At 41.4% G+C, this 26,483-nt stretch overlaps 1 protein-coding gene across 5 annotated transcripts in view; it reads right to left on the bottom strand.

Annotated features, from left to right (window-relative positions):
- The window catches only part of PLEKHB2 (pleckstrin homology domain containing B2), a 61,154-nt gene extending 35,188 nt beyond the window's left edge, over positions 1 to 25,966 (bottom strand). Inside the window, exons 1-5 of one of the 5 annotated variants that reach the window (XM_044381674.3) lie at positions 25,748 to 25,853; positions 13,917 to 13,961; positions 13,694 to 13,737; positions 10,362 to 10,514; positions 8,942 to 9,044 (exon numbers count right to left, since the gene is read on the bottom strand). In XM_044381674.3, the coding sequence (XP_044237609.2) occupies positions 8,942 to 9,044; positions 10,362 to 10,407 (149 nt within the window). In that variant the 5' untranslated portion in view covers positions 10,408 to 10,514; positions 13,694 to 13,737; positions 13,917 to 13,961; positions 25,748 to 25,853. Of the gene's footprint in view, positions 1 to 8,941; positions 9,045 to 10,361; positions 10,515 to 13,693; positions 13,738 to 13,916; positions 13,962 to 25,747 lie in introns of all 5 variants that reach the window. The other 4 variants (XM_026492917.4, XM_026492915.4, XM_048215726.2 and 1 more) reach the window with 4 other exon arrangements.
- Positions 25,967 to 26,483: the final 517 nt, after the last annotated feature.

Raw genomic sequence — 26,483 nt, 5'->3', positions numbered from 1 at the left:
TGGTGAAGATGTGGAGAAAAAGGAACCCTCTTGCACTGTAGGTGGAAAAGTGAAGTGGTGCAGCCACTATGGAAAACTGTATGGAGGTTCCTCGAAAAATTAAAAATGGAACTACCCTATGATCCAGCAGTCGCACTACTGAATACTTACCCAAAGAATATGAAAACACTAATTTGAAGAGATATACACACCCCTATGTTTACTGCAGCATTATTTACAGTGGCCAAACTGCAGCCCACGTGTCCATCAACAGATGAATGGATAAAGAAGTGGTGTGTATGTATACATATGCATATATGTACATATGTATATATATGTGTGTACATATATGTATACATATACACAAACATGTATGCATGTATACACACACACATACACACAATGGGATACTATTCAGCCATAAATAAGAATGGAATCTTGCCATTTGCAACAACACGGATGGAGCTACAGAGTATTATGCTAAGCAAAATAAGCCAGTCAGAGAAAGACAAATACCATGATTTCACTCATTTGTGGAATTTGAGAAACTAAAGAAATGAACAAAGGGAAAAAGACAGACAGACAAATACAAACCAAAAAGCAGAATCTCAACTATGGAGAACAAATGGATGGTTGCTAGAGGGGAGGTGAGTGGGAGGGATGGGTGACATCAGTGAAGAGGATTAAGAGTACAACTTATCACAATAAACACTATGTAATGTACAGAATTGTTGGATCACTGTATTGTACACCTGAAACTGATGTAGCACTGTTATGTTAACTTACAATAATTAAAAAAAAAAAAAAGACAAAGGGCTTTTTCCCTATTTTCTTCTAGTAGTTTAACAGTTTAAGGTTTTAATCCATTTTGAATTACCTGTGCGAGTGGTCTAAGATAGCGTTTCCATTTCATTCTTTTGCATAGGATTACCCAGTTTTCCCAGCACCATTTATTGAAGAGACTGTCCTTTCCCCATTGAGTATTCTTTGCTCCCTCATCAAATATTATTGACCATACACCTGACTGGCTCAGGCAGAAGAGCACACGACTCTTGATCTCAGGGTCATGAGTTTGAGCCACACACTGGGTGCAGAGATTACTTAAATAAATAATAAATAAACTTAAAAATATATATATTATTGACTATATACAAATGGGTTTATTTCTGGGCTCTTAATCTGTTCCATTGGTCTATGTGTCTAAGTTTATGCCAATACCACACTGTTTTGATTACTACTGTTTTGAAATCAGGAATGGTGATGTCTCCAGATTTGTTCTTTCTTTAGCTATTCAAGGTCTTTTGTGGTTTCTCTTGAATTTTAGGATTGTTCTTTCTACTCGAAAAATACCATTGAAACTGATAAGAACTACACTGAATTTACAGATGGCTTTGGGAAGTATGAACATTCTAATGATATTAATTCTTCCAATCCATGCGCACAGGGTATCTTTCCATTTGTCTGTGTCATCTTCAATTTCTTTCATCGATGTCTTATAATTTTCAGAGTACAGATCTTTCACATCTCCTTGGTTAAATTTATTCTTAAGTATTTTATTATTTTTAATGCTATTACAAATGGGATTTTCTTTCTCAGATAGTTCCTTGTTAGTATAAAGAAATGCAACTGGTGTTTGTATGTTGGGTTTATATCCTATAATTTTACTGAACTCATTTACTAGGTCTAATAATTTTTTGGTGGAGTCTTTAGGGTTTTCTTTTTTTTTTAAGATTTTATTTATTTATTTGTCAGAGACAGCTTGAGCACAAGCAGGGGGAGTAGCAGGCAGAGGGAGAAGTAGGCTCCCTGCTGAGCAAGGAGCCAGATGTGGGACTTGATCCCAGGACTATGGGATCATGACCTGAGCTGAAGGCAGACGCTTAACTGACCGACCCACCCAAGTGTCCCTCTTTAGGGTTTTCTATATAGAAGATCAAATCATCCATAAACAGAAACATTTTTACTACTTCTTTTCCAATTTAGATGCCTTTTATTTTTCTTTCTTGCCTAACTACTTTGGCTAAGAGTTCTGGTGTATTGACTAGAAGTAGTAAGAGTGGGCAATCTTTGTCTTATTCCTGATCCTGGTGGGAAAACTGCCAACCTGTCACTGTTGAAAATGTTAGCTGTAGATTGGTCATATATGAAAACTATGCTTTTAACATCCTTATTACCTTTGCATCCTTATGTAAACATTTCTATAGGACAAATTTCAAAGAGTGAAACTGCTAGGTCAAGAAATATAAATATATTTCAGTGGGCACTTCCAAATGACCCTAGGAAAAAGTTGTAACAAATTCTATTCCTACTAACTGTAACTATATGGTCACAAAAACTAGATACCTAAATCTTAAATCTCACAAATTTTCTGTTCTCCTTCCTTCATCCCCTCACCTTTCTTTTTTTTTTTATAGTGAAACATTTAATGTATTTCTATCTTAAGATAAAAAATAATGATGCTTTCCATTACAAATTCTATTTTTTTTAATGATTTTTTATTATATTATGTTAGTCACCATACAGTACATCCCCGGTTTCCGATGTAAGGCTCGATGATTCATTAGTTGTGTATAACACCCAGTGCACCATGCAATACGTGCCCTCCTTACTACCCATCACCGGTCTATCCCATTCCCCCACCCCCCTCCCCTCTGAGGCCCTCAGTTTGTTTCTCATAGTCCATAGTCTCTCATGTTTCATTCCCCCTTCTGATTACCCCCTCTTTCTTTATCCCTTTCTTCCCCTACCAATCATTCTAGTTCTTATGTTCCATAGATGAGAGAAATCATATGATAGTTGTCTTTCTCTGCTTGACTTATTTCACTTAGCATTATCTCCTCCAGTGCCGTCCATGTTGCAGCAAATGTTGAGAACTCGTTCTTTCTGATAGCTGAGTAATATTCCATCGTATATATGGACCACAACTTCTTAATCCAGTCATCTGTTGAAGGGCATCTCAGCTCCTTCCACGATTTAGCTATTGTGGTCATTGCTGCTATGAACATTGGGGTGCATATGGCCCTTCTCTTCACTATGTCTGTATCTTTGGGGTAAACACCCAGTAGTGCAATGGCTGGATCATAGGGTAGCTCACTTTTTAACTTTTTAAGGGACCTCCACACTGTTTTCCAGAGTGGCTGTACCAACTTGCATTCCCACCAACAATGTAGGAGGGATCCCCTTTCTCCACATCCTCTCCAACAATTGTTGTTTCTTGCCTTGTCTATTTTTGCCATTCTAACTGGCGTAAGGTGGTATCTCAGTGTGGTTTTGATTTGAATTTCCTTGATGGCTAATGATTTTGAACATTTTTTCATGTGTCTGTTAGCCATTTGTATGTCTTCATTGGAAAAGTGTCTGTTCATATCTTCTGCCCATTTTTTGATTTGTTTATTTGTTTCTCGTGTATTGAGTTTGAGAAGTTCTTTGTAGATCTTGGATACCAGTCCTTTATCTGTAGTGTCATTTGCAAATATCTTCTCCCATTCCGTGGGCTGCCTCTTAGTTTTTCGGACTGTTTCCTTGGCTGTGCAGAAACTTTTAATCTTGATGAAGTCCCATAAATTCATTTTATCTTTTGTTTCTCTTGCCTTTGGGGATGTGTCATGAAAAAGGTTGCTTTGGCCAATGTCGTAGAGGTTGCTGTCTATGTTCTCTAGAATTTTGATGGGATTCCTGTCTCACATCGAGGTCTTTCATCCATTTGGAGTTTATTTTTGTGTATGGTGTGAGAAAGTGGTCAAGTTTCATTCTTTTGCATGTAGCTGTCCAATTTTCCCAGCACCATTTATTGAAGAGACTGTCTTTTTCCCACCGGATGTTTTTTCCTGCTTTATCAAATATTAGTTGCCCAAAGAGCCGAGGGTCCATTTCTGGGCTCTCTATTCTGTTCCATTGGTCTATGTGTCTGTTTTTGTGCCAGTACCATGCTGTCTTTGTGATCACAGCTTTGTAGTACAGCTCGAAATCTGGCACTGTGATGCCCCCAGCTTTGTTTTTCCTTTTCGACAGTTCCTTGGAGATTCGGGGTCTTTTCTGTTTCCATACAAATTTAAGGACTATTTGTTCCAGTTCTTTGAAATCCCCTCACCTTTCTTAATGACTCGCTATCCTTCTGCTCTTATCTGTATCAGTTCCTTTTCTGTTGTATTGTCATTTCATTACCACCTTGAGTTAAAAGCTTTGTTAAGCTATTTTCAAACTAAGCTATTTTCAAACACTCTGGTTTTCTAATGAACGCAGTCAAGTTGCAAAATGCCCCCAAAAGATTTATAAGCAGTTTACTACTGTCATTCATTTTGCTACAGCAGTTTACATGCTGTCATATCCTATTTGAATTGTTCATACACTGTATGTGGATTTAATATTGCCAGGTAGGAGAGTCTATTATGGACTTTGGTCTAATTCAGTTCTATTATTTCAGAAAATTTTTCTTGTACTGAATTTTTTTATAATAATTTTTTATTATGTTATGTTAGTCACCATACAGTATATCCTTAGTTTTTGATGTAATGTTCCATGATTATTTGCATATAACACCCAGTGCACCATGCAATATTGCACTGATTTTCTTAACTACCTTCTTGGGTTCTGTATTTTCCAGACATCAATAATCTTCCTGATAAACTCTTTTAGTCTTTCTAACATAATTCTGATCTTTTCTCTAAATTCTTTAATCTTTTCCCCCTGCTTTCCCTGAGAGTATTCTCAAGTCTTTTTCTCACACCAGTGATTCATTTTTTTAGTTGGGCTTGTACTCCAGGGAAGGAAGCCAAAATTTGCCCCTTTACATTAGATTACAAAATGAATGGCAGATATACCCTATGACAGACCTTGGTTACACAGATGCAAAAGGGCACAGAAGAAACATAAATTCCCTCTCCCACGCAGTTTCTATTCTAATAAAAAGAGACAAACGATGTAAACAAACAGCTGGTTAAGTTATGTGTGTATATGTATGATGCAAGGGGAGGTTATAATTTTAAATATGGTAGCCTGGAAAGCATTCCTGGAAAATCCGATTCTGTTTCATGGGTTTTCACTCCCTACAGATGAGGAGCTTTTTCTGAGGCTTATTACATTTTCCTTCTTATTTTTCCTTTACAGTATATTTGCCACACCATTTCTTTGCATCCGGCTCTCAATGAACTGCAAAATGATACCTAAAACTTCTATTTGCTCTCATATAGTATGTTATTTCTTCTTGACACCCTTCCTACCTAATCTGACATCTACTGGTAGCCCCACCTCACTCTATCCCAGCAAAAGTGTGATGACTAGGTGTTACCCTCAATCATTTTTCTGTAATCAGAGAATAATGGTGGGAGAGAAGAAAATTTCTTGTGTCACTGAATAAGTCCTTTTTGAAAAATCTGGCTTCTACACTCGCCTGAGCATATTCTTTTGAATGTCTCATGCTAGGGCTCACTTCATCAGCCACAGAATTATCCTACTCCTGTGAGCTTTGAAGTCTTCCAGTGGCTCTGGAATGACAAGCCCTGGTGGGAACCTTCCACTCTCCACTGAGGTCCCAAGGATATCATATTCTCAAGGGTTTTTCCTTAGCTTTCCCAAAAAGTACCTTACTCCTTTAATCAACATCCTTCCAGACTGTAGAGTATTACCGAAAATTCGCAAGACTTAACTAACTCCTCTTGTTACTGCTTCTGGGAGCCGTGGAGGTAAAGACAGTGAAACATCTCAACACAATCTCTTTTCTTGGCCATTATTCTTTGTAGCTGGTGCTGGAAGCTAAATTCTTAATTTGGCTGTTACTGCTAAAAGGTTTCCCCTTCATTTCACCATTTTTATTCAAAGGACTCAGTTATGGGTTGAATTCTGTCCTCTGCCAAAAAATAAGTTGAAGTCCTAATCCCCAGTACCTTTGACTTATTTAGAAATAAGGTCTTGGAGCACCTGGGTGGCATAGTCGGTTAAGTGTTCAGCTAAGGTCGTGATCTCAGGGTCATGAGATCAAACTCCATTTACGACTCCGTGCTCAGCACAGTGTCTGCTTAAGACACTCTCTCCCTGTCCCTCTGTCCCTTCCCAGGCATATGTTCATTCTCTCTTTTCTGCTCTCTAAAATAAAGAAGTATTTAAAAAAAAGAAGAAGGAAGGAAGGAAGGAAGGTCGGTCTTTACAGATGGACTCAAGATGAGATCATACTGAATTCATGTGGATCCTTCCTCTAATACAGTTGGTGTCCTTATAAGAGAATATCTGGATACAGACACACAGGGAGAATGCCTTGTTACAAGAGAGGTAGAGACTGGACCAATGCAGTGGCAAGCCAAAGAATGCCAAGGATCACCAGCCACAACCCAAACTAGGAAGAAGTAAGGAAGGATTTTACTCAGGAGTCTCAGAGGGAGCATAGCTCTCCTGACATGCTGAGCTCAGACTCCTAGCTTCCAGAACTGTGACAGAATACATTTGTTGTTTTAAGGCACCCAGTTTGTGGCAGCCATGGGAAACCAGTAGTCTCCCATTCTTTACTTTTTTACCTTTCTGAGTCATTTTATTTCAAGTGTGCTTCTTGTTAACAGACTATATACTTAAACTGTATTTTTTACCCAATCTCAGATCTTATTCTTTTTAAGGGGAATTTAAACAGTTCACATTTACTGAGATCATAAACATCATTGGTCTAATTACTGCTAGTTCCAGATATTTTTGCCACTACTTAAAAAAACATTCCATGTGACACCTCAGTGTATAATAGAGCAGAGCAGTTAGGAACAAAGGTCTCTGGAGACAAAGGTTCAAATCCTGAGTCTAGTCTACTAGCTCTAAAATCTTGGGAAGTGTGGTAGGCAGAATGATGCCCACATACTAATCCTGAAAACCTGTGAATGTTACCTCACTGGGCAAAAGGGACTCTACAGCTGTAATTAAGGTTAAGAACCCTTGAGATGGGAAGATTATCCTGGATTACCCAGGTTGGCCCAAACTATTCATTAAGTCCTTAAAAGCATATAACCTTCCCCACCTACAGAGAACCAAAAAGATGACTGCAAGAAAAGGGCATGGCCCAGAAGCCAAAAAACCAGGAAGCTTCTAGAAGCTTAAAAGACAAGCAAACAGATTCTCCCCTAGAGCCTGCCGACACTGTAAGACCCAGTGTTGGACTCCTGACCTTCAGAAATGCAATCATAAATTTGTATTGTTTGAAGCCAGTAAACTCAGGGTAATTTATTACAGAAGCATTAAAAAAGTGATATATGGGGGTGCCTGGGTAGCTCAGTCGGTTAAGCATCTGCTTTCGGCTCAGGTCATGATCTCAGGGTCCTGGGATCAAACCCCACATCGGGCTCCCTGCTCAACAGGAAGGCTGCTTCTCCCTCACCCTCTGCCATTCCCCCTACTTGTGCTCTTTCTCTCTCCTCTGTCAAATAAAAAAAAATCTTTTAAAGAAAAAAAAAAGAAGAAAAGAAAGAAAAAATAAACTGGTATAGGAAGTTACTTAACCTCACTAAGCCTAAGTTTTTCATGACAAGAACAGCACCTACCTTATAAGATATGGTGAGGATTAAGTAGCATATATAAAGCAGTTAACATAGTGCCTAGTGCCAAGTAAATGTTCAATATACATGTTTAAATAGTTAAGTAGTAATAATATAGGTCCAGTTTATTAAAAAGTACCAAACTGGCTTTACATGTAGTCATTTCTCCATCAGTCTATAGGAAAGCTGTATCTCTTCCAGAAAGTATCATTTAAGATTCACTGATATAAATCAGAACAGTGTAAAAAAGCAGCTATATATGGGATTTAAAATAAACTCTGTGAGTTTAGCATGGAACAAACGTGTATACTGAAGATAAACATATATGTGAAATGTGCAGAAGGCACCCTGACAAACTGACCTGGACTGTAAGAATACAGTCACCTACATATAAATGTTTTACTATAAATGAATATTACAATAATCTGTTACTGAATTCTTACAACGTCCAGAGTTCTCATAAGAGTGGTACAGAGCGGCCAGGAAAAAAAAATTCTTCCCCTCCCAATTTTTTTTTTTTTGAGAGAGAGAGAGAGGGAGCGTGCTTGTGCTTGGGCAGAGAGAGGGGGAGAGAGAAAATCTTATGCAGGCTCCATGCCCAATGTGGAGCCCAATGCAGGGCTCGATCTCATGACCCTGAGATCATGACCTTAGCCGAAATCAAAAGTCAGATGCTTAACCGACTAAGTCACCCAGGCACCCCCCCCACCTCCAAATTGTATTTCATCAGTGTCTTCAAGATTCTGATCCAACTTCACCGCCAATGTTAACAGGTGTGAAGTGATAAAGCTTGGCTTTCTTGTGGCTCTACATCCCTTCTTCAGAGACAGCAAATGGAGCAAGAACCACCAAGGGAAGGAAAAGACTGCGTAATAGAGATGTCAGTGCTCCTTTAAAAGAAATTTACATAAAAAGAACAAGATTTAAGAACCCATTCAAGGGGCGCCTGGGTGGCACAGCGGTTAAGCGTCTGCCTTCGGCTCAGGGCGTGATCCCGGCGATCTGGGATCGAGCCCCACATCAGGCTCTTCTGCTATGAGCCTGCTTCTTCCTCTCCCACTCCCCCTGCTTGTGTTCCCTCTCTCGCTGGCTGTCTCTATCTCTGTCGAATAAATAAATAAAATCTTTAAAAAAAAAAAAAAAAAAGAACCCATTCAACTATGCCCATTACCCAGTGTACATCTAGTAATGAAAAAGAGTGCAAAGTGGCTATATACTAATACTTTGTCACTCCCAATATAATGGGATCTTGCCTCCACAGCTCTGGAGAAACAGAAACTAGGACAAGGGTTATTAGGCATGGAATAAGGCCCTGCTATATTTGTTTCACACATCCTCTGGAGTCACTTATTCTGCTGCCTGAAGGAAAACTCCATTCTCATTCTTTTCCCTTGCTGATAACTGGAAATTAAAACACAACACTTTTTAAATTAAACACATAAAAACCCAAAACTTACAAACAATCATCTGTGCTTTCTGCACAAAGACTGACAGTTTTCCCATCTCGGCAAACAATCTGTAGCATACAGTCTTTTGGCTTCCCATCTGGAGGCTGAATATCTGTGAAAAATAAGTAGAATAATGGAATATTTATATGATTTTTTAAGGACTCATTCTTACCTAACAGCTCAGATAAGCAAAGGACCAGGATTTCAGAACATTTAAATAACAAAACATCTTTGTCCTGCTCTACAGAACCAAGCACATAAATCACAACTCTGTTTCAATTAAACTTTCTGCAGGAGGGGCACCTGGGTGGCTCAGTCAGTTAAGTGTCTGTCTTCAGCTTGGGTCACGTTCTCAGGGTCCTGGGATGGAGCCCCCATCAGGCTCCCTGCTCAGTGGGGAGTCTGCTTTTCCCCGCCCTCCCCCCCCAACTCATGCGCTATCTCCCTCCCTCTCAAATAAATGAATAAATAAAAACTTTAAATAAACAAACTTCCTGCAGGAAGAACAAGCAGGCCCCTTCTAGAGGGCAATCCATATACGGAGATGTATAGAACAGCCCAGATATTAGAAGAATAAGCCCCAAACATTGAAAAGCATTACTGAGCATCAGATAACAGAATACTTATGGCTTTTATTCACAGGAAATATTAAACTGAAAATATTAAACTGAAATATTAAACTGAAAATATTAAAGTGAAAATCATACTTTTAAAGTAGCTCTGTGTACCAAGAAATAAGGTCTACCATATTTGAGCCTGGTTTAGGTAGCTATTTCGAAAGCTAGTCCATGGACACTTGTGTTTCAAGAACTAACACGCAGGGGCAAGACGTTACGACAACAATGGTTACTACAAGGAGATATGCCATTTGTAACCCTTTAATTTGAAAACTATTATATAGGAGCAGGACATTTCAAACATCAATGTTTACTAAAACAGACTCTTTATTCCAAATAGAAACAGAGCTAATAAACAGGGAAGTCTACATATACCTTAATTAGAAATAGAGAAGTCTATACTTATTAAAAATCTATTCCTTTAAAATGAAGATAAGGAATAACTCGAGGAAATCCAGGCATCATGGATTTTTAAGTAACTGACTGGTGGTATCATCAATAAGATGCCTGTTACTACCTAGGATGGTTCCCTCTTTCTTGGGTATCCCAGCACTCTGGTTGTTCTACACAACTTTCTCCATGACAGAGCAAGGAATGTGGACTGCTGGGGCTGATTCAGATGAGAAAATTAATCTGCCCCAACCACACGATTCATGATCCAAGTGTATGGGTGCCCACTGTGGCTACCTCCCTTCTTCGATGAAAGATAAAACCCTTCTTTGGTCTGTCAATGAAGGCAAAATGAGTAAGGAAGATAATTCAACTCCCACCAAGAATGGGGAAGGGTAGAGGACAGAGCCAGACTCACTTACCCCGACACTCATGCCCGGTACGGATATTGATGCAGTCCACTGGCATATGGACCTTATCCTCAACACTCTGCCGAGTTTGATCATCATAATAGATCAGGTGACCATCTGACCACAGGTCAAACCAATTCTTCTTCCAACGCTTCAAAATAGTACCTGAAAAAAATGAAAACGTTGGTTTTGAGCCAAAAAAGCAAGGACTTTATCCTCTAGTTCACAGGTAATTGAAACAAAGGAAACTTTCCTCTGGCCCCATAAGTATACATGCATACAGTTGCCCAGAGCACTACATCAAAATGGAGACGAAAGCAGACTCCAATGGCACAAACACCCATGCTTGTACCAGGCTACATGCCGCTTACACTAAAGATACTAAGAATGCTGTAACTTAATAGTCCCAATTTTTTTTTTAAAGTTCCGTAAGACCTTGATTTTGATAACAAGTGTTGGTGAGGATGTAGAGAAAAAGAACCCTCATGCTGGTGGGAATGTAAATTGGTCAGCCACTGTGGAAAACAGTATGGTTGTTCCCCAAAAAATTAAAAATAGAAATACCATATGGTCCAATAATTCCACTACTACTTACCCAAAGAAAACAAAAACACTAATTCAAAAACATACAGGCACCATGTTTAATGCAGCATTATTTACAACAGCCAAGATATGGAAGCAACCTAAGTTGCTAAGTGTCCATCAATAGACAAATGGATAAGGAAGATGTGATATTTATATACAATATTATGTAGTCATAAAAAAGGATGCGATTGTGCCATTTGTGATGACATGGATGGACTTAGAAGGTATTATGCTAAGTGAAATAAATCAGACCGAGAAAGACAAATACCATATGATTCCACTCATGTGGAATCTAAAAAAGAAAAAAAAAAGAATAAACAAACATTAAAAGCAAAAACAGACACATAAAAGGTTGCCAGATGGGAGGGGGTGGGAGGGATGGACAAAACAGGGTAAGGGTAGTTGGAGATAGAGGCTTCCGGTTATGAAATGAATAAGTCATGGGAATAAAAGGCACTGCATAAGAATACAGTCAATGATATTGTAATAGTGCTGTATGGAAACAGACGGCAGCTACGCTTGTGATGAGCATAGCATAACAGAGTTGTACACCTGAAACTAATGCAACATTTTGTCAACTATACTCAAAAAAATTTAAAAAACCAATAAATAAATTAATAAATAAATAAATCCTTCATTTTAAGCTAATGAAACATCTAATATTTAATTTTCCACGTAGTTTATCTTCAGTTTCCCAGTAGTATTTAACTTCGCTAGACTGATCAGAGAACACTGGACTGTGAAGTCTCTATATACAAAGAACAATAACACCCTCCTCTTTTGAAAAAGTTTGCCCGTTTCTCGAAGAGCTTTCACATATACTCTTCTCTAACATTCACCGTCCCTTAAAGCCCATGGCGTGGGAGGGTCTCCCTGCCTCGGACAGATGCAGAAGCAGGTTCAGACACTGGGTGTACCTACAGTCAGGACACTGACTCCCACCCTGTGTGCATCTGTCCTGCTACTCACACGTCCCTATCAGTTTAAGAAATTCACCCTATCATTTGTAATCTTGGCCTAGACACTTAACTTTATGAAACTCAAATATCCCTGTCAGCCAAAAAGGAAAACTAAAAAGCCAAGTCAGTCACCCCTGCTCCTTCCTCACACCCAGACAGTACCTACCACTTCCTTTGTTCCTGTAGATCACCCTTCCTAGCCATCGTGCACAAATCCCACTCCATGTACCTCTCCTTATGCTCCCATAGCCACTACTGGTGTTAACGAAATATGCACCATATCAGCCTTCCAAATTTCTTTAACCACTATCAGGCACTCTCCTTGCTAAGATGGGCATCCACAGCACTGTCCCAAACTGATAAATAAGTGACATCAGCATCCATTTGATTGGCAGCCCGTGAGCTGTACAAAAACTACAAAATAGAGCCACCCAAACACATAGGTGGAGAATCACCAGATTAGGGAGTTCTACCCAAGTATCTCACCTGCCACCAAAGCCCTGACTACAGATTCCCAAATTAGGCTGTCCTCCAGTGTAGCAATGACAAAAAAAGGAATCCTCCAGACCGCTTTGCATACATGTAACCATCTGTGTACCTCTGCTACCCCGAGAATAGAATACATCTCACCTCTTCTTACTTTATTAGGATAGTTCTGATTTTTGCAAAGGAAAATTAACCCACACACTGGAAGATGGGGAAATGGAGTAAGTCTTCTGAATATACACTTCAAGACTGCCATGGACCAGGACACTAGAAAAGTCTGTACAACTTATTTAAAAGACATTTATTTTGTGTATGTCATCACGTTAGGCATTGATAGGAAGAGACAAAAAATAGTCAAAATGGTCCCTGTTCACTTATGTTGACAGAACATTTACATTGAGTCATGTTGGAGAAAGGAAAGCTTGTCCTCAAACAAGGGTGCAACAAAGCCTAAAGAGAAAACCAGAGGATATCCAAAGGGCCAGGAAAGGAAGGTACATCCTCAAGGTCCAAGCAAGCCTCTCCACATCCCCTGACAATTTAGGGAAGGATGGGATCACAAAACCCAAAACATAGAAACTTATACAAAGACTGGGGCTAGGCTCCAATACGCCAGGACTTTCTTTTTAAAGCCAACACTGCTCTACCTATTCTTAGAATACAGAACTGTCACACACCTTGAAAGGACACCTGGTTCAGCTCCAGGTCTGGGAATGTACAACTAGTGACAGGACAAATAAGCTGAAGGCTTGCCTCCTGGTAGAAAGTGTGTCAATGCTGAAATGACACATTCTTGAATCTGAATACAGGTTTGCCACCCACAGTGTTAAGTTACCTAATATCAGTAAAACTCAATTTCTACAACTAGAAACCAGGATAATGCCACCTACCTCACAGAGCTGCTGTGATAAGTACATAACCCCCTGCTCATGCATTCTCTCTCTCTCTCTCTCTCATGCTGACTCTCTCTCCTTCTCTCAAATAAATAAAATCTTAAAAAAAAAAAAAAAAAAAAAACAAGAAAAACAAAAAACCCTGATTCTCTTCTGCAGAGTCCTTTTGGAGATCCAAAGACTAGTTTTAGATATACTCACTCCCTCAAGTCAAATCTTCATCTCTATAATTAAAGTCTCCAGTATTTCAGAATCTTTGTCATTGTTTGATCCCCAAAGAAGACAGGCATTTCCCACAGAGACAGCAATACCTCCATGCTAATATGTCAAAGTTCAGCTTGGTTACATTCAAGCAGGGACTCGCGTCAGCCATGAGTACTAGAGCACACTAGTGAGAAAAAGAAAAACCAGCAGGGATTACCACGATTCCCCGGTTTCTGTCAAGGCAGCAGCCAAGAAGGAACTCTGTGTGAGCAGAAACAGAGTTCACAGAGCTGTAAAAATTTCCCAGAGGAAATCCAGAGCAACACATTAATAAGATTTTGACATTTGTTTTTAAATGCAATCTGTTTCAGCAAAAGAAATAAACATGTACCCTAAGGCAACACTAAACCCAATCCAACAGGCTCATGTTCTGTACTTACTCTGTCGCAGCAACCATCCACTCTTCACAAATGCCATTTTTCCACCTATAAAAGAAACAGCCAGGTTCAAAGTTATAAAAAAGAATGGCCCATACAAGCTGTTTTTCACTCACAACACTTCTGACACCAAACACGTGGGGTCTTTCCACATTAACAACCAATTCTCCAAATCTCAGGACAACAACTAGATGTCTACTGATTCAACTTGATTCCGACCTGGAATTAGCATCAGACCCCACAGGTTAAGGGCTCAGTTCCACAAGAGTGCTCGCACTTTATAAACAAGTTCTGAGTCTCCAGTATTTCTGACCTACAAATTGCGGGTTCCCACAACCTCTCCTCAAATTTGATAATTTTGCCAGAATGGCTCACAGAACTCAAGACAGCATTTTACTTACCATTTCCTGTTTCTTATAAAGGCTACACTCAGGAAAAGCCAGATGGAAGAGATGAACAGAGCAAGGTAAGGGTGGGCCTTTCATGCCTTATCTAGGCACACTGCCCCCTCCCAGCACCTCCGTGTGATCATTAACCCAGAAGCTCTCAGAACCCTGGCATTTAGGGGTTTTAAGGCGGTTACATTAGGTAGGCATGACTGATTACATTACTGACCACTGGTGACTGAACTTAATCCCCAACCTCTTCCCATCCCTGCAAGTCCAGGGATGGGGCTGAAAGTTCTAACCTTCTAATCACAAGGTTAATTTCCCAGGCAATCAGCCCCATCCTAAAGTTATCTAGGGGCCCAGCAAGAGTCAGCTCATTAGCATAAACTTAGATATGGTTGAAAGGTGCTTATTATGAATAACAAGATACTCTTAGCACCTCTAGCTCAGGAAATTCCAAAGGTTTTAGAAGTTCACATATTTCTTGTTATATCACAAAATCACAGCCATCTTATCTATCTCTCCATCCTGATCTCTTTCTGCGTCAGCTGAAGAAGGCACTAAAGCAGTTTTACCTCACTGGCCATCTGGCAATTACCTAATACCTCCTCAGTAGGGCCAATACAACTCCTCGCCCCACCTCCTACCTTCCCTGCCCCCAACTCTAGGCTTTCGGCCCACCTTACTAAATCTAATACCACACAACAGGCATAAGGCAGCCCAGGAACACTAAGATTCAGCTCTGTCAAGGACTTGTGGCTTCTCCTAACACGCCCAGTGTCCTGGGGCTCTGGGGTCCACTGCCTCAGCTTTATACCCGGTGTGCCCAGTCAAATTCACACAGCCCAGTCAGATGTTGACTGGTGTCAACAGACTGAGAGGCCTGGTCAGAGAGAATTCCAGAAGTTAAGAAAAAGTGTGATAAATTTAACTCCATTAAAATAAAAATCTGAGCGGCAAAAAAGTCAAAAAGACAAAAGATTAAGAAAAAACATTTACAACTTATGACAGCAATGAGTTAATTTCCTGCACGTACAAAGCTTGTCACATGTAACAGAAATGACAATCATCTGGCAGTTCACAAGAAAAGAAACATTAATGGGCAATAAATTTGTAAGATATTCAATTTCTCTCTCAATTCAACAGACAAAATTCAAAACACGAGCTAACGATATTACCTATCAGACGGGCACAAATGAAAAAAAACTATGATACCCAGAAAGGAGTAAGCATGACGGTGGGAATGAAAACTGTTGCAAACTTCTAAGAGGAGGATTTGACATCTATCAAAATTTTAAATGTTTGTAAACTTTGGGGCGCCTGAGTGGCTCAGCTGGTTAAGTGTCTGCCTTTGGCTCAGGTCATGATCCCAGGGTCCTGGGATCAAGTCCTGCCATCAGGCTCCCTGCGGAGAAGCTTGCTTCTCCCTCTGCCTCTGCCTTTCTCTCTCTGTCTCTCATGAATAAATAAAATCTTAAAAAAAAAAAAAGTTCATAAACTTTGACCCAGAGATTTCACCATTACTAGGATTATACCTCACTGCTACATGTGCAGAGGTCTACCAACAAATCTGTATATTCATGGCAATGTTGCTTATACTGCAAAACACTAGCCCCAACCAAAGTGATCCACATCAGAAGGTGGCTCAAAGGGTACTTCCACACAGGACAGATAGAAGAGTGTGTGCTGACACCTGCACAACTGTTTTGGGGAAGGAATCACAGAAACTCTTAACCACATGTATCTCTGAGGAGAGAAATGAGGCAATGCTGTATCAGAAAAGAAAGTGACTAGGGGCGCCTGGGTGGCATGGTCGGTTGAGCATCTGACTCTTGGTTTTGGCTCAGAGACTGAGCTCAGGGTTGTGAGATGGAGCCCCTCATCAGGCTCCACATGCAGTGAGGAGTCTGCTTGATACTCTCTCTCCCTCTCTCGGCCCCACCAACAACCCTTCACATGCATGAGTGTTCTCTAAAATAAATAAATCTTTAAAAAAAAAAAAGAAAAGGTGACTATTCAGTCCTCTTACACATTTCTTTCTATTAATACTTAAATTTTTTAAAAATTTGCATGTATGATATCTTTTCTTTAATCAACAGATTTTAGGAGCCCCTAGTTGGCTCAGTTGGTAAAACATGCGATACTTGATCTCGGGGTTGTGAGTTCAAGCCCTACGTTGGGAATAGAGGTATCTAAAATTGTTTTTTTAATTAAAAAAATAGGGGCGCCTGGGTGGCTCAGTCAGTTAAGCATCTGACTTCGGGTGAGGTCATGATTTTAGGGTCCTGGAATCAAGCCCCAAGTCAGGGTCCCCGCTCAGTGGGGAGTATGTTGTCCCTCTCCCCTTGCCTCTGCCCCTCCCTTGCTTGTGCTCTCTGTATCTCTCTCTCAAATAGGTAAACAAAATCTTTAAAAAAAAAAAATAGATCTTACTTGGAGAGTTTATTTGGACCAATTTTGTTTTCTACTTTAGCATTTTTAGGTATTTTCTTTAAGGGTTGGATGGTTAGCAAAACAGAGGTCCCCAAGTGGGGCACCTGAAAAGAACAAATCAGTCCTCCCCCCTTTAATTTTTCCCATATCTAAGTATGATTAAATTCTCATCATTCTCCAACCTTTACAAAAAGAGCTAACAAGCTTGGTTCATCCTATACTCCAGCACCTCCAAAATCTCGTACTCTGAAGGTTCTTAATGTCCTTGTGATTTCTGCCAACTCATGCTATCTGCCCTCTCCAAGAAAGGAAATAAGTTTTTCATCTTTCCCCATTTTTCTCCCACAGTCAGGTAAACTAGAAACAGAAAGGCAGTCTCCCCTTTTTCCCAGTGGATGTGCATGCTGCTCACTGCTGACTGGAGGGGACTAGCCCAAGTGCCACCGACTGGAGGGCTAACACAACTTGTCACTGATCAGGAAACCCACCCTAATCCAAGGCTCTCTGTGAGGCAAATCGGCAATCTATTATTTAAACTGGGTTGAACTGGTTTCCTAAACTTGCAGCAAAAAAAAAAAAAAAAAAAGGAAAAAAAAAACCCACAAAACCTTGCAACCTAAAACAATCATTTACTTCCAAATGGACACCATCATATTTTCATCCAACAAATACTGAGTGCTAATGTGTGCCCAACCTTGTAGTAGGCACAAGGACACATCAGTGACCAAACTAAAGTCCCTGTTTTCATGTAGCTTACACTGTAGTAAAAGCAACAGATTAAACTTATAAATTAAAAAGATGGGTGATGCAATGTTATAGACAGCATCACATCTTTATAGTGGCGTTATTACCCTCATAACATAAAACAGTATTCATTCACACCAAACCCTGAATAATTATACTAAAAGTGTCCTATCATCATCATAACGTGAATTCTCAATCTGTATTTCATGTGAAAAAGAAAATGTCTGGGTATAGGCCAAAAAATCATTAGCAGTATTGGGAGCAAGCAAGTCACAATACAATACAATAAAATCCGCTGAAATGCTATCATATAACTTCGCTGGTACTTGATCAGTTGGTGGTTGTGTAAAAATGTGGAGGAACAGAAAGGAGTTTCCTGAACTTTTGTGGTGATTTTTTATACTCTTTTATGATTCTTGATATCAATTTGTCTCTATTTGCTGTCATTCATAATAGCTAAAATGTCAGACCACTGTTGACACTGATAAGAACAGTTACTCAAAGATCTTTTAAGAACTTGAGTCCAACAACTTTACATACCTGTAAAATTAATAACATTACCACCCATGAAGAGTGAAAAAGAGAGTTCAAGCTAAAACCTTAAGGACCTAGAGATTTCCTATTATCAACAAATTGTATGGGTCAATATCTGAGTTGCCAGATACTGTACCTATATTCCCTTTGGTACTTACCTGCTGGGAGGCTGAGTTTTACTTTTCAGGTACCTGGGGCTCAAGGTATGTCAACATGAGGAAACAGAACAGCTTGGGACTCAATACCAGGCCATTTTGAGAAAAAAATTCAAAAACAAAAAAATACATGGAGGTTAAAGAACATCCTACTAGGGGCGCCTGGGTGGCACAGCGGTTAAGCGTCTGCCTTCAGCTCAGGGCGTGATCCCGGCGTTATGGGATCGAGTCCCACATCAGGCTCCTCCGCTATGAGCCTGCTTCTTCCTCTCCCACTCCCCCTGCTTGTGTTCCCTCTCTCGCTGGCTGTCTCTGTCTCTGTCAAATAAATAAATGAAATCTTTAAAAAAAAAAAAATCCTACTAAAGAATGAATGGGTCAAACAGAAATTAAAGATGAATTAAAAAATATATCAAAGCAAACGATAATAAAAACACAACAGTCCAAAACCTCTGGGACGCAGCAAAGGCGATCTTAAGAGGAAAGGATATGGCAATACAGGCCTTCTTCAAAAAGCAAGAAAAGTTTTTTTTGTTGTTGTTTTGTTTTTTTAAAGATTTTATTTATTTGACAGAGAGAGACACAGCAAGAGAGGGAACACAAGCAGGGGGATCAGCAAAGGGAGAGGGAGAAGCAGACTCCCCGCCAAGCAGGGAGCCCAACGTGGGGCTCAATCCCAGGACCCCGGGATCATGACCCAAGCCGAATGCAGATGCTTAACGACTCAGCCACCCAGGCACCCCGGAAGAAAAGTTTCAAATACACAACCTACTAAAGGAGCTGGATAAATAACAGCAAATAAAGCCTAAATCCGGCAGGAGAAGAGAAATAATAAAGATGAGAGCAGAAATCGATACAGAAATCAAAAAAGAAAAAAAAAACGGAACAGAACAATGAAACTAGGAGCTGGTTCTTTGAAAGAATTAATAAGATTGATAAACCCCTAGCCAGACAGATGAACATAGGATAAGGGAAGGTAAAAGAAAAGAAAAACAGAGAGGGAGCCAAAGCATAAGAGACATGGAACTCTAGGAAACAAACTGAGGGTTGCTGGAGGGGAGGTGGGTGGGAGGATGGGGTAACTTGATGAGGGGAGCACTGGCTGTTATATGCAACTGATGAATCACTAAATTCTACCCCTGAAACTAATAATACGCTATATGCTAACTGAATTTAATTTAAATTTAAAAAGTTAAATTAAAAAAAAAAAAGCTTCTATACTCAAGGGGACATCATCATCTTTGATGTGCCTATATAAAACTATTAGAGATAGAGAAAATTAGATCATTACAAGGTTGAAAGAAATTTAAACTGGAATTAGCAACAGAAAATCATGTGTTTTTTGGGGTTTTTGCTTTTAAGTAGATTCCCGGCCCAGTATCTCGGAGCACAACACAGGGGTGAACTCATGACCCTGAGATGGAGACCTGAGCTGAGATCAAGAGTCAGACGCTTAACCGACTAATCCATGCAGGCACCTGGAAACTCATGACTTCTTGAAAAGGGGTAATTCTTCTGTGGACTCAAGTAGCTTCTTATCTGGTATCATTCTATCTGTAGTCATTGTGTGGAACAATCTCACATGCACCCCTGTGTCCAGATTTTTATCTCTGATACTGGTCTTCTCTAAAAGGAGCCAATGCTCCTTGAAAATGAGCTGGTTACAATTTAGGACAGGAAACCACATGTGCCTACTATCAAAAAGCAAAGATGCTTACAGGAACGCCTTTAGAAAAGATAAAGAAGCCAGCCAGCTGAAGGAAGGGCATCTGAAAATGGCCAAACTGAAAACAATAATTATATTTCATTAGAACAACCAAGAATGAAAGCCATCCCAAGTATAAAATGATGAGTAAAACCAAATACACTATGGAATGCGTTAAGAGAAAATACACAATTTCCAATGGGAGTTCGGATTTCACACAACTGGAGGTGGAGGTAGGGGGGTTTCAAAAATTGTTGAAATACTTTGATTTGTATACCTTCGCCTCACTAGATAATTCAAATGGTTATTATGGTAATAGTAAGAGATATTTGTTGTGTTTAGTAAGATGCTACAATTTCTTTTATAACAAAAAGTCTGGACTTCTGAGTTAAGGACTCAAGTGTACAAAACTTATGAAGTAAAGAAGACTAGAGGAATAGGCTTTGAACCAGCCTAAAACTTAGGCGGCTGGGGAGAAGGATGTTCAGGAAACGAACCTTGGATTCACACCCTCAGGAATACACTGAGTTTGGTTACTTGCACTTGTTGGGCAGGCACTTACAAGTCACCCTCCAGAAAAGTCAAAAGAAACCAAAAAAAGATTAAAGCCCCATGATAATAAAAGCCTCCTGAAGCCCCTTGTGAGATCTTCACTCTAACTGGGCCATAGCATCCACCACAGCACTTCTTTTTGGGGGACTGAGGCCAGGGCATTTTGCCATCTAGCAGAAACTGCAAGGTGGGCACTCATCTGAATGCAGGAAAACAAGTTCTCTTCTTTTTTTTTTTTTTTAAGATTTTATTTATTTATTTATTTGACAGAGAGAGAGAGAGAGACAGCCAGCGAGAAAGGGAACACAAGCAGGGGGAGTGGGAGAGGGAGAAGCAGGCTTCCAGCAGACGAGCCTGCCGCAGGGCTCGATCCCAGAACGCCGGGATCACGCCCTGAGCCGAAGGCAGACGCTTAACGACTGAGCCACCCAGGCGCCCCAAACAAGTTCTTTATCTCCACTGAAGAGACGTATGTTCTTTGTGCCTACTAGCCTCTTCCGTCAGGCATCACTCTGGTATCATGACCACCACACGAAGCATACTGCCTCATCAGCCTTAGTCTCAGCCTCCAAAGCAAGAGAACCCTTGCCTCTGGCTCCCAACCCATAAGCAACATGTAACACAATACAGACCCCCCACATTGGGCCCTATAAATAATACACCAAGGGCAACAAGTCCTAAATAAGCAGCTGCCATCAACTGCTCCTTAAATGACCCACCTCACCAAGCTGGACTGCAGATACATCTTTCTATTTAGAGTCTGTACCCTCCCAGGCTCTTGAATCCTAACCACAAAACAAAAGAGGAAGGGACATTATCTGTATCACTCAGCCTACTTGCCCTCTGCCTTACAGAGCACTCACATGCCACTGCCTAAAAGTGGCACCCTGCTCATCAGCCTAGCCCAATTCCTGATCCCTGATCCTGCTAGCCTGTCCTGCCTTGAGATTACCTGGAAACAGTGCTCAGAAGGGAAAAACAAAAAAAAGCAGACTTTAAACATCCTTCTTTTCATTTTTCCCTCTGTGTTCAACAGAAATATTACATAAATATGTAAAATCCATATTTCTTGTCACTAAACACTGGAATTCACAGGAGAGTTATTTCTAAGAGAGAAGACACAACAGTAATATTAAAATGAGGATCCAAGACAAAAGATATACTGATAATGTCCAGATCACCCGTGCTGGTGACTGCTTCGCTTTTTTCAACATTACTGATGGGTTATAAGGAGCACGAACAACTAACTCTGCTCCCTCTTGAAATGCAACTAAAATGAGTTAAGAGGAAAACAAGGCATAATCCACAAAGACAAAGACACCAACAGCAGAGACAAAAGCAGATGACCCGTGTTCAAATCCTGCTTCACATAAATAAACAGGCAAGAGGGGCATGGGTTGGGAAATAAATAAGTAAGTAAATAACCCTGGTCAAGTTACATAACTTTTCCAAGCCTTAGTTTCTTGATCTAGACAATGAGAATACCAACACCTACCTGATAGATATTTGCAAAACTGGGTGAAATAACATGTGTTTGGCATAGTGCCTGACATTTACTAAAACTCAAGAAATGGGACCTGCTCACACAGCAATTATTACCAGTATTACTTCGTCACTAGCCACCTGACTAAAATTTGCCCAAAACATTCCAGAAGACAGAAGCACATTAGGCAGCTACTCAAATGGCTTAGGATATCTAACAAATTAAGATGCCCTTGAAGGTCAAATCTGAACACATATACACTAGAAGTAAAAGCAAACAATAAACAAAAAATCTCCCAGAATACATAACCAAATCCATCTCTTAAGGAACAGGAATATTTCTTTGCCTTACCTTGCTGAATTCCACATCACTTCATAACTTATTTCAACATTTCACTATTTATATCCTGGAGCAAGATCTATTGCATAAACTAAAACTCATCACATAAAAATCCTGCTGTCCATCTCTAGACAATAAAACACCAGCAAACTAGTTGCAAAATACGCACATTATTCACATGCCAGTAAACCTATAGGAAGTTTTTAAATATAAATCATATTCAACAATTCAAATTAGTTTAATGTGAGCTGAAATCATTTTAAAAACATTGAATCCAGGGGTGCCTGGGTGGCTCAGTCGGTTAAGCGTCCAACTCTTGGTTTCAACTCAAGTCCTGATCTCAGGGTCATGAGACTGAACCCCATGTGGGGCTCTGCACTCACAAGGAATCTGCTTTAGATTCTTTCTCCCTTCCCCTCTGGCCCTCCCCCGCTTCATGCGTGCCCGCACTCTCTAAAAAAAATAAATAAAGTATTTAAAAACAAAACATAACACTGAATCCAAAAGAGATCAATTTAACAGGTGGATAGAATATTGCCTTTGGAATCTGGCAGTTCTGAGCTCTACCTTTTACTAATTGATTTGACTTTGAGCACAATACCAAACCTCCCAAGTCTCATTTTTCTTACCTATATAACAAGACATTGCTAGTTATCTTGTGGGGTTGGTGTGAAAATTAACTGAGATAATATGCCCAAAGAACCCTGTGGGAGGCGCTCCAAAAGAGAGAACAGCTGTAATTACGATTTTTTCTAAGAACTGCAATTCAGGGCTGTCTACAACTGACTCACTCACAATACCCTTGTTTCTCTAGCTAGCTCTCTCTGTACTTTAAGTGTAAAAGTTACTACCTTATCAAAGGGGGGAAAACTTCTTCAAAAATAATGTAAGAGCACCTTGCTGGCTTCGTGAGTAGAGCTTGCCACTCTTGATTGTGAGTTTATGTCCCACACTGGGTGTAGAGATTACTTAATAATAAAGTCTTTAGGGGTGCCTGGATGGCTTAGTCAGTTAAGTGACCGACTCTTGGTTTCGGCTCAGGTCATGATCTCATGGGGTGTGAGACTGAGCCCTGCATTAGGCTCTGCGTGCTTAGCGCAAAGTGGGCTTGAAGAATAAATAAATCTTTAAATAAAATCTAAAAAAAAAAAAGAATGATACTGTAAAGGACTGTAAAGGCAACAAGAATTCCCAAGCATCTCTAAATACAGGGGACAAGAACTGGGTGACCCGTCATCATTTAGAAGTCAGTTCATATGTAGCACTGGCCACTGCCAGGTTAGCAACTAGTTCTCAATAACAAGCCTAATACAAGCACTCATCAAAGGGCAGACACACTGGACAGGCAAGAAAGTTCAACTTTCTGTCCCCATGATCAAATTCAGAAGCAAACATGCAACCAAGAAAACATGACTAGCCCACTTTTTGTAATATGTTTAATAGTTTTTACTCTCTGCAGCTTTTCATAGTTACAGACACTAATAAGTTTTAATTTCTTTAGACGTCTAGTAAGAAAGAAAAAAGGCAGAGCTAAGGAGAAAGAAATGAAATTATTAATGTAGGGTGGCAAGCTGGGAAGCACAGCTAAGTTTCTAGAGGGAATCAGAAAAATCCTCTATCTTCCAGAGGAATGACTATCAAACCAAGAGTGCTATCTGATTATTCTACAGAATGATGTACATATTTCATAAATTGAGTCCTTGAGATTATTAGGAATTTTACCTACAGAATGTGCCAATGCAATTAAAAACATGCCAGTGAAGAATCTCTGTCAGGTTCTGAGTTTTTTTCTGCAGCCTCCTTTAGGAAGCATTTATTGAACACTATGTTGTCTGCAAGGCCCATCCTGCAACATTTTGGACTCCTGCCCTCAGTGATCAGTATGCTGGGGAGGGGCAGAGGAAGCCAAGTATAGAAATCGCTAACAGGAAAAGTAAACTCCAGGCATTCTCTTCCCATGTATAGGTTGGCCCATAAGAGAGCCCGGCTGCACAATCACATATATTTTGGTCATTTGTTGGACAAATAATGACAGCCATAAGTAAACAGGCAGCTGACAGTCCCCGCTCGGCCCTAATTCCCCTAATCCCCCTTGTGACTTCAGGCAACTCACTTTCTGCACTGGCAATGGTTTCCTCAAAGACCACGAGACCCAGGAACTTTCCTCCCTTTCGAAATAAACGCTCCTGCCTCGGGCAGTGGCTCCGCCCTGTCCTAGTCAGAAGAGGAACTCAAAACAAAAACAAAAAACCCCTTAGGTTCCAGGAGACAATAGCGTTGGGAATTAACCACGTTCCTCTAAATTTCTTGACAGCACACACTTGACGTCACACCTCATTCCCTCCATCCACCCTGAAAAACAGGAACTTACTATTCCTTCATTTTTATGAAACCTCTTCTATGTAAATTACTCTACATTTGAGATAAAAACAAAAAACTCTACGCCGACAAAAAATAAAAACCCTGGGCTCCGGGGTTCCCGATGCGGCTGAGTGAAAGGCTGAAACGTGAAAAAGATAATGAATGTACAACCAAAAGTCCTAAGACTAGCCACTGCAAAGCCAGGGTAAGTGAAACGAAGCGAGGGCCAGTCGCACCCGCGAGTCCACAGCTTCAACGCCGCTCGGAATTCCTAAGGGGAGTGCGATCTCGGTGCCGGCAAGGGCAGAGACCAGGCACTGGGAGACCCGTGCCGACGGTAAGGTGGCGGGCCGGCGGGGAGCACCTGCGGGAACGGGGGCAGCAGCAGAAGAACTGGGGGGGGGGGGGGGCTGGGGGGCTCTAGGGGAGGTTCTGGATGGGCGGGCACCAGAGAGGGGAGAAGGGGTGTGGGCCGGAGATCGCCTTAGAGGGGCGCAGAGAGGGTGGCGCTAGAGGAGGCTCCACAGGGGCCTGGGAGGGAAGGGACGCTGACCCGCAGGAGGGTCCTGTCGGAGGAGTGCAGGGCTGGGAGGCTCTGGAGGGGCCAGTACCAGGGAGGGGAGGCGGCGCGGGCAGAGGACAGTCCTCCCAGAGTGACTTGGGGCTGGGCCGCTCCAATCTGGCCGAAGCCGGGAGGGTCCGCTCTGAGTGGCGCGGGTGGGAGGCTCTAGGGAAGGCTGTGGAGGGGCCGACACCGGGGAAGAGAAGAAGGTGGCCCGGGGAGGGGGGTGGCGAGTGGACGGCGTTGGAGATGGCTGGAATCTACGCCGGGGAGGGGCGGGCCGCGGGCTGGAAGCGGGGGGGGGGGGTCCTCTTGGAGGGGTGCGGGGCTGGGCGGCTGTACGGGAAGTTCTGCAGGGACCTACACCCGGAAAGGGGAGGGCGCACGGAGCGGGGAGACTCGAGCCGAGGCTCTCCAAGGACCGACGCCGGAGAGGGGCGGGACGCGGGTCGAGAGGGGATCTTCTCGGAGGGGTGCGGGGCTGGGCGGCTCTAGGAGAGGCTCCAGAGGAACCAACTCTGGGGGCTGGGGAGCAGAAGGGGGCCTGGGGCAGCGCGGACGGAACGGACACATTTACCTACAAACTCTCGGGCCGCCGCCGCGGAGCACCGAAGCCGGGCGCGGGAGCCCAAGGACGCAGCTGGGGTTCCTCTACTCCGACTGCCTCACGTTTACGTCCGGGCCGCTGTCCAACGCCACACCGCCCCGACGCGCATGCGCCCGGCCGCGCGGGGCATGCTTGGAATAGTCGCGGGAGCCATCGCGGAACCTGGGTAGTCGCAGGAGGAAGAGGAGGGTCTTGAGGCGTCCTCAACTCTGCTTACGTGGAGGTTTAATTTTCAACTGAAAAGGAATTGTTTGCATCTTGGTCTTCGTCCAAATGCCATCCTCCAATAAAAGGAGCCAGGGCTCTTTAGAAAAATGAATGGGTCTAGAGCTGTGGCAGGGAAAGTACAACCTCAGTCTGGAGCCTGGTGTAGCGCCAGAAGAAAGGAATGCTCAAAAAGTAAAATCATGGAGGCATGTCAAAGGACAAAGGAATCAACCTGAAAGAGCTCCCCATGGCCAAATCTGGAACAATTTGAGTACCAAAATAAATTATGTAGTATTAGATTATAATTTAGAGTATAAAACTAATAGAGTCCATTCTTTTGTAAGTAAATGGTTAATTAATAGGGAGAAGAGAGAAGTCTTTTTTATAGAGGCATTCTAATAAATCATACCCAATCCAGAGTAGGTATTAATCTCCACCCACACACCCCGAATTTGCATAATTACTTCCTCCCAAAGAGTGTGAGAAGGGGGGAAAATAA

Source organism: Ursus arctos, unplaced genomic scaffold (assembly GCF_023065955.2).
Source record: "Ursus arctos isolate Adak ecotype North America unplaced genomic scaffold, UrsArc2.0 scaffold_10, whole genome shotgun sequence".
Classification (NCBI taxonomy): domain Eukaryota; kingdom Metazoa; phylum Chordata; class Mammalia; order Carnivora; family Ursidae; genus Ursus; species Ursus arctos.
This window is presented reverse-complemented; position numbering and strand designations above follow the sequence as displayed.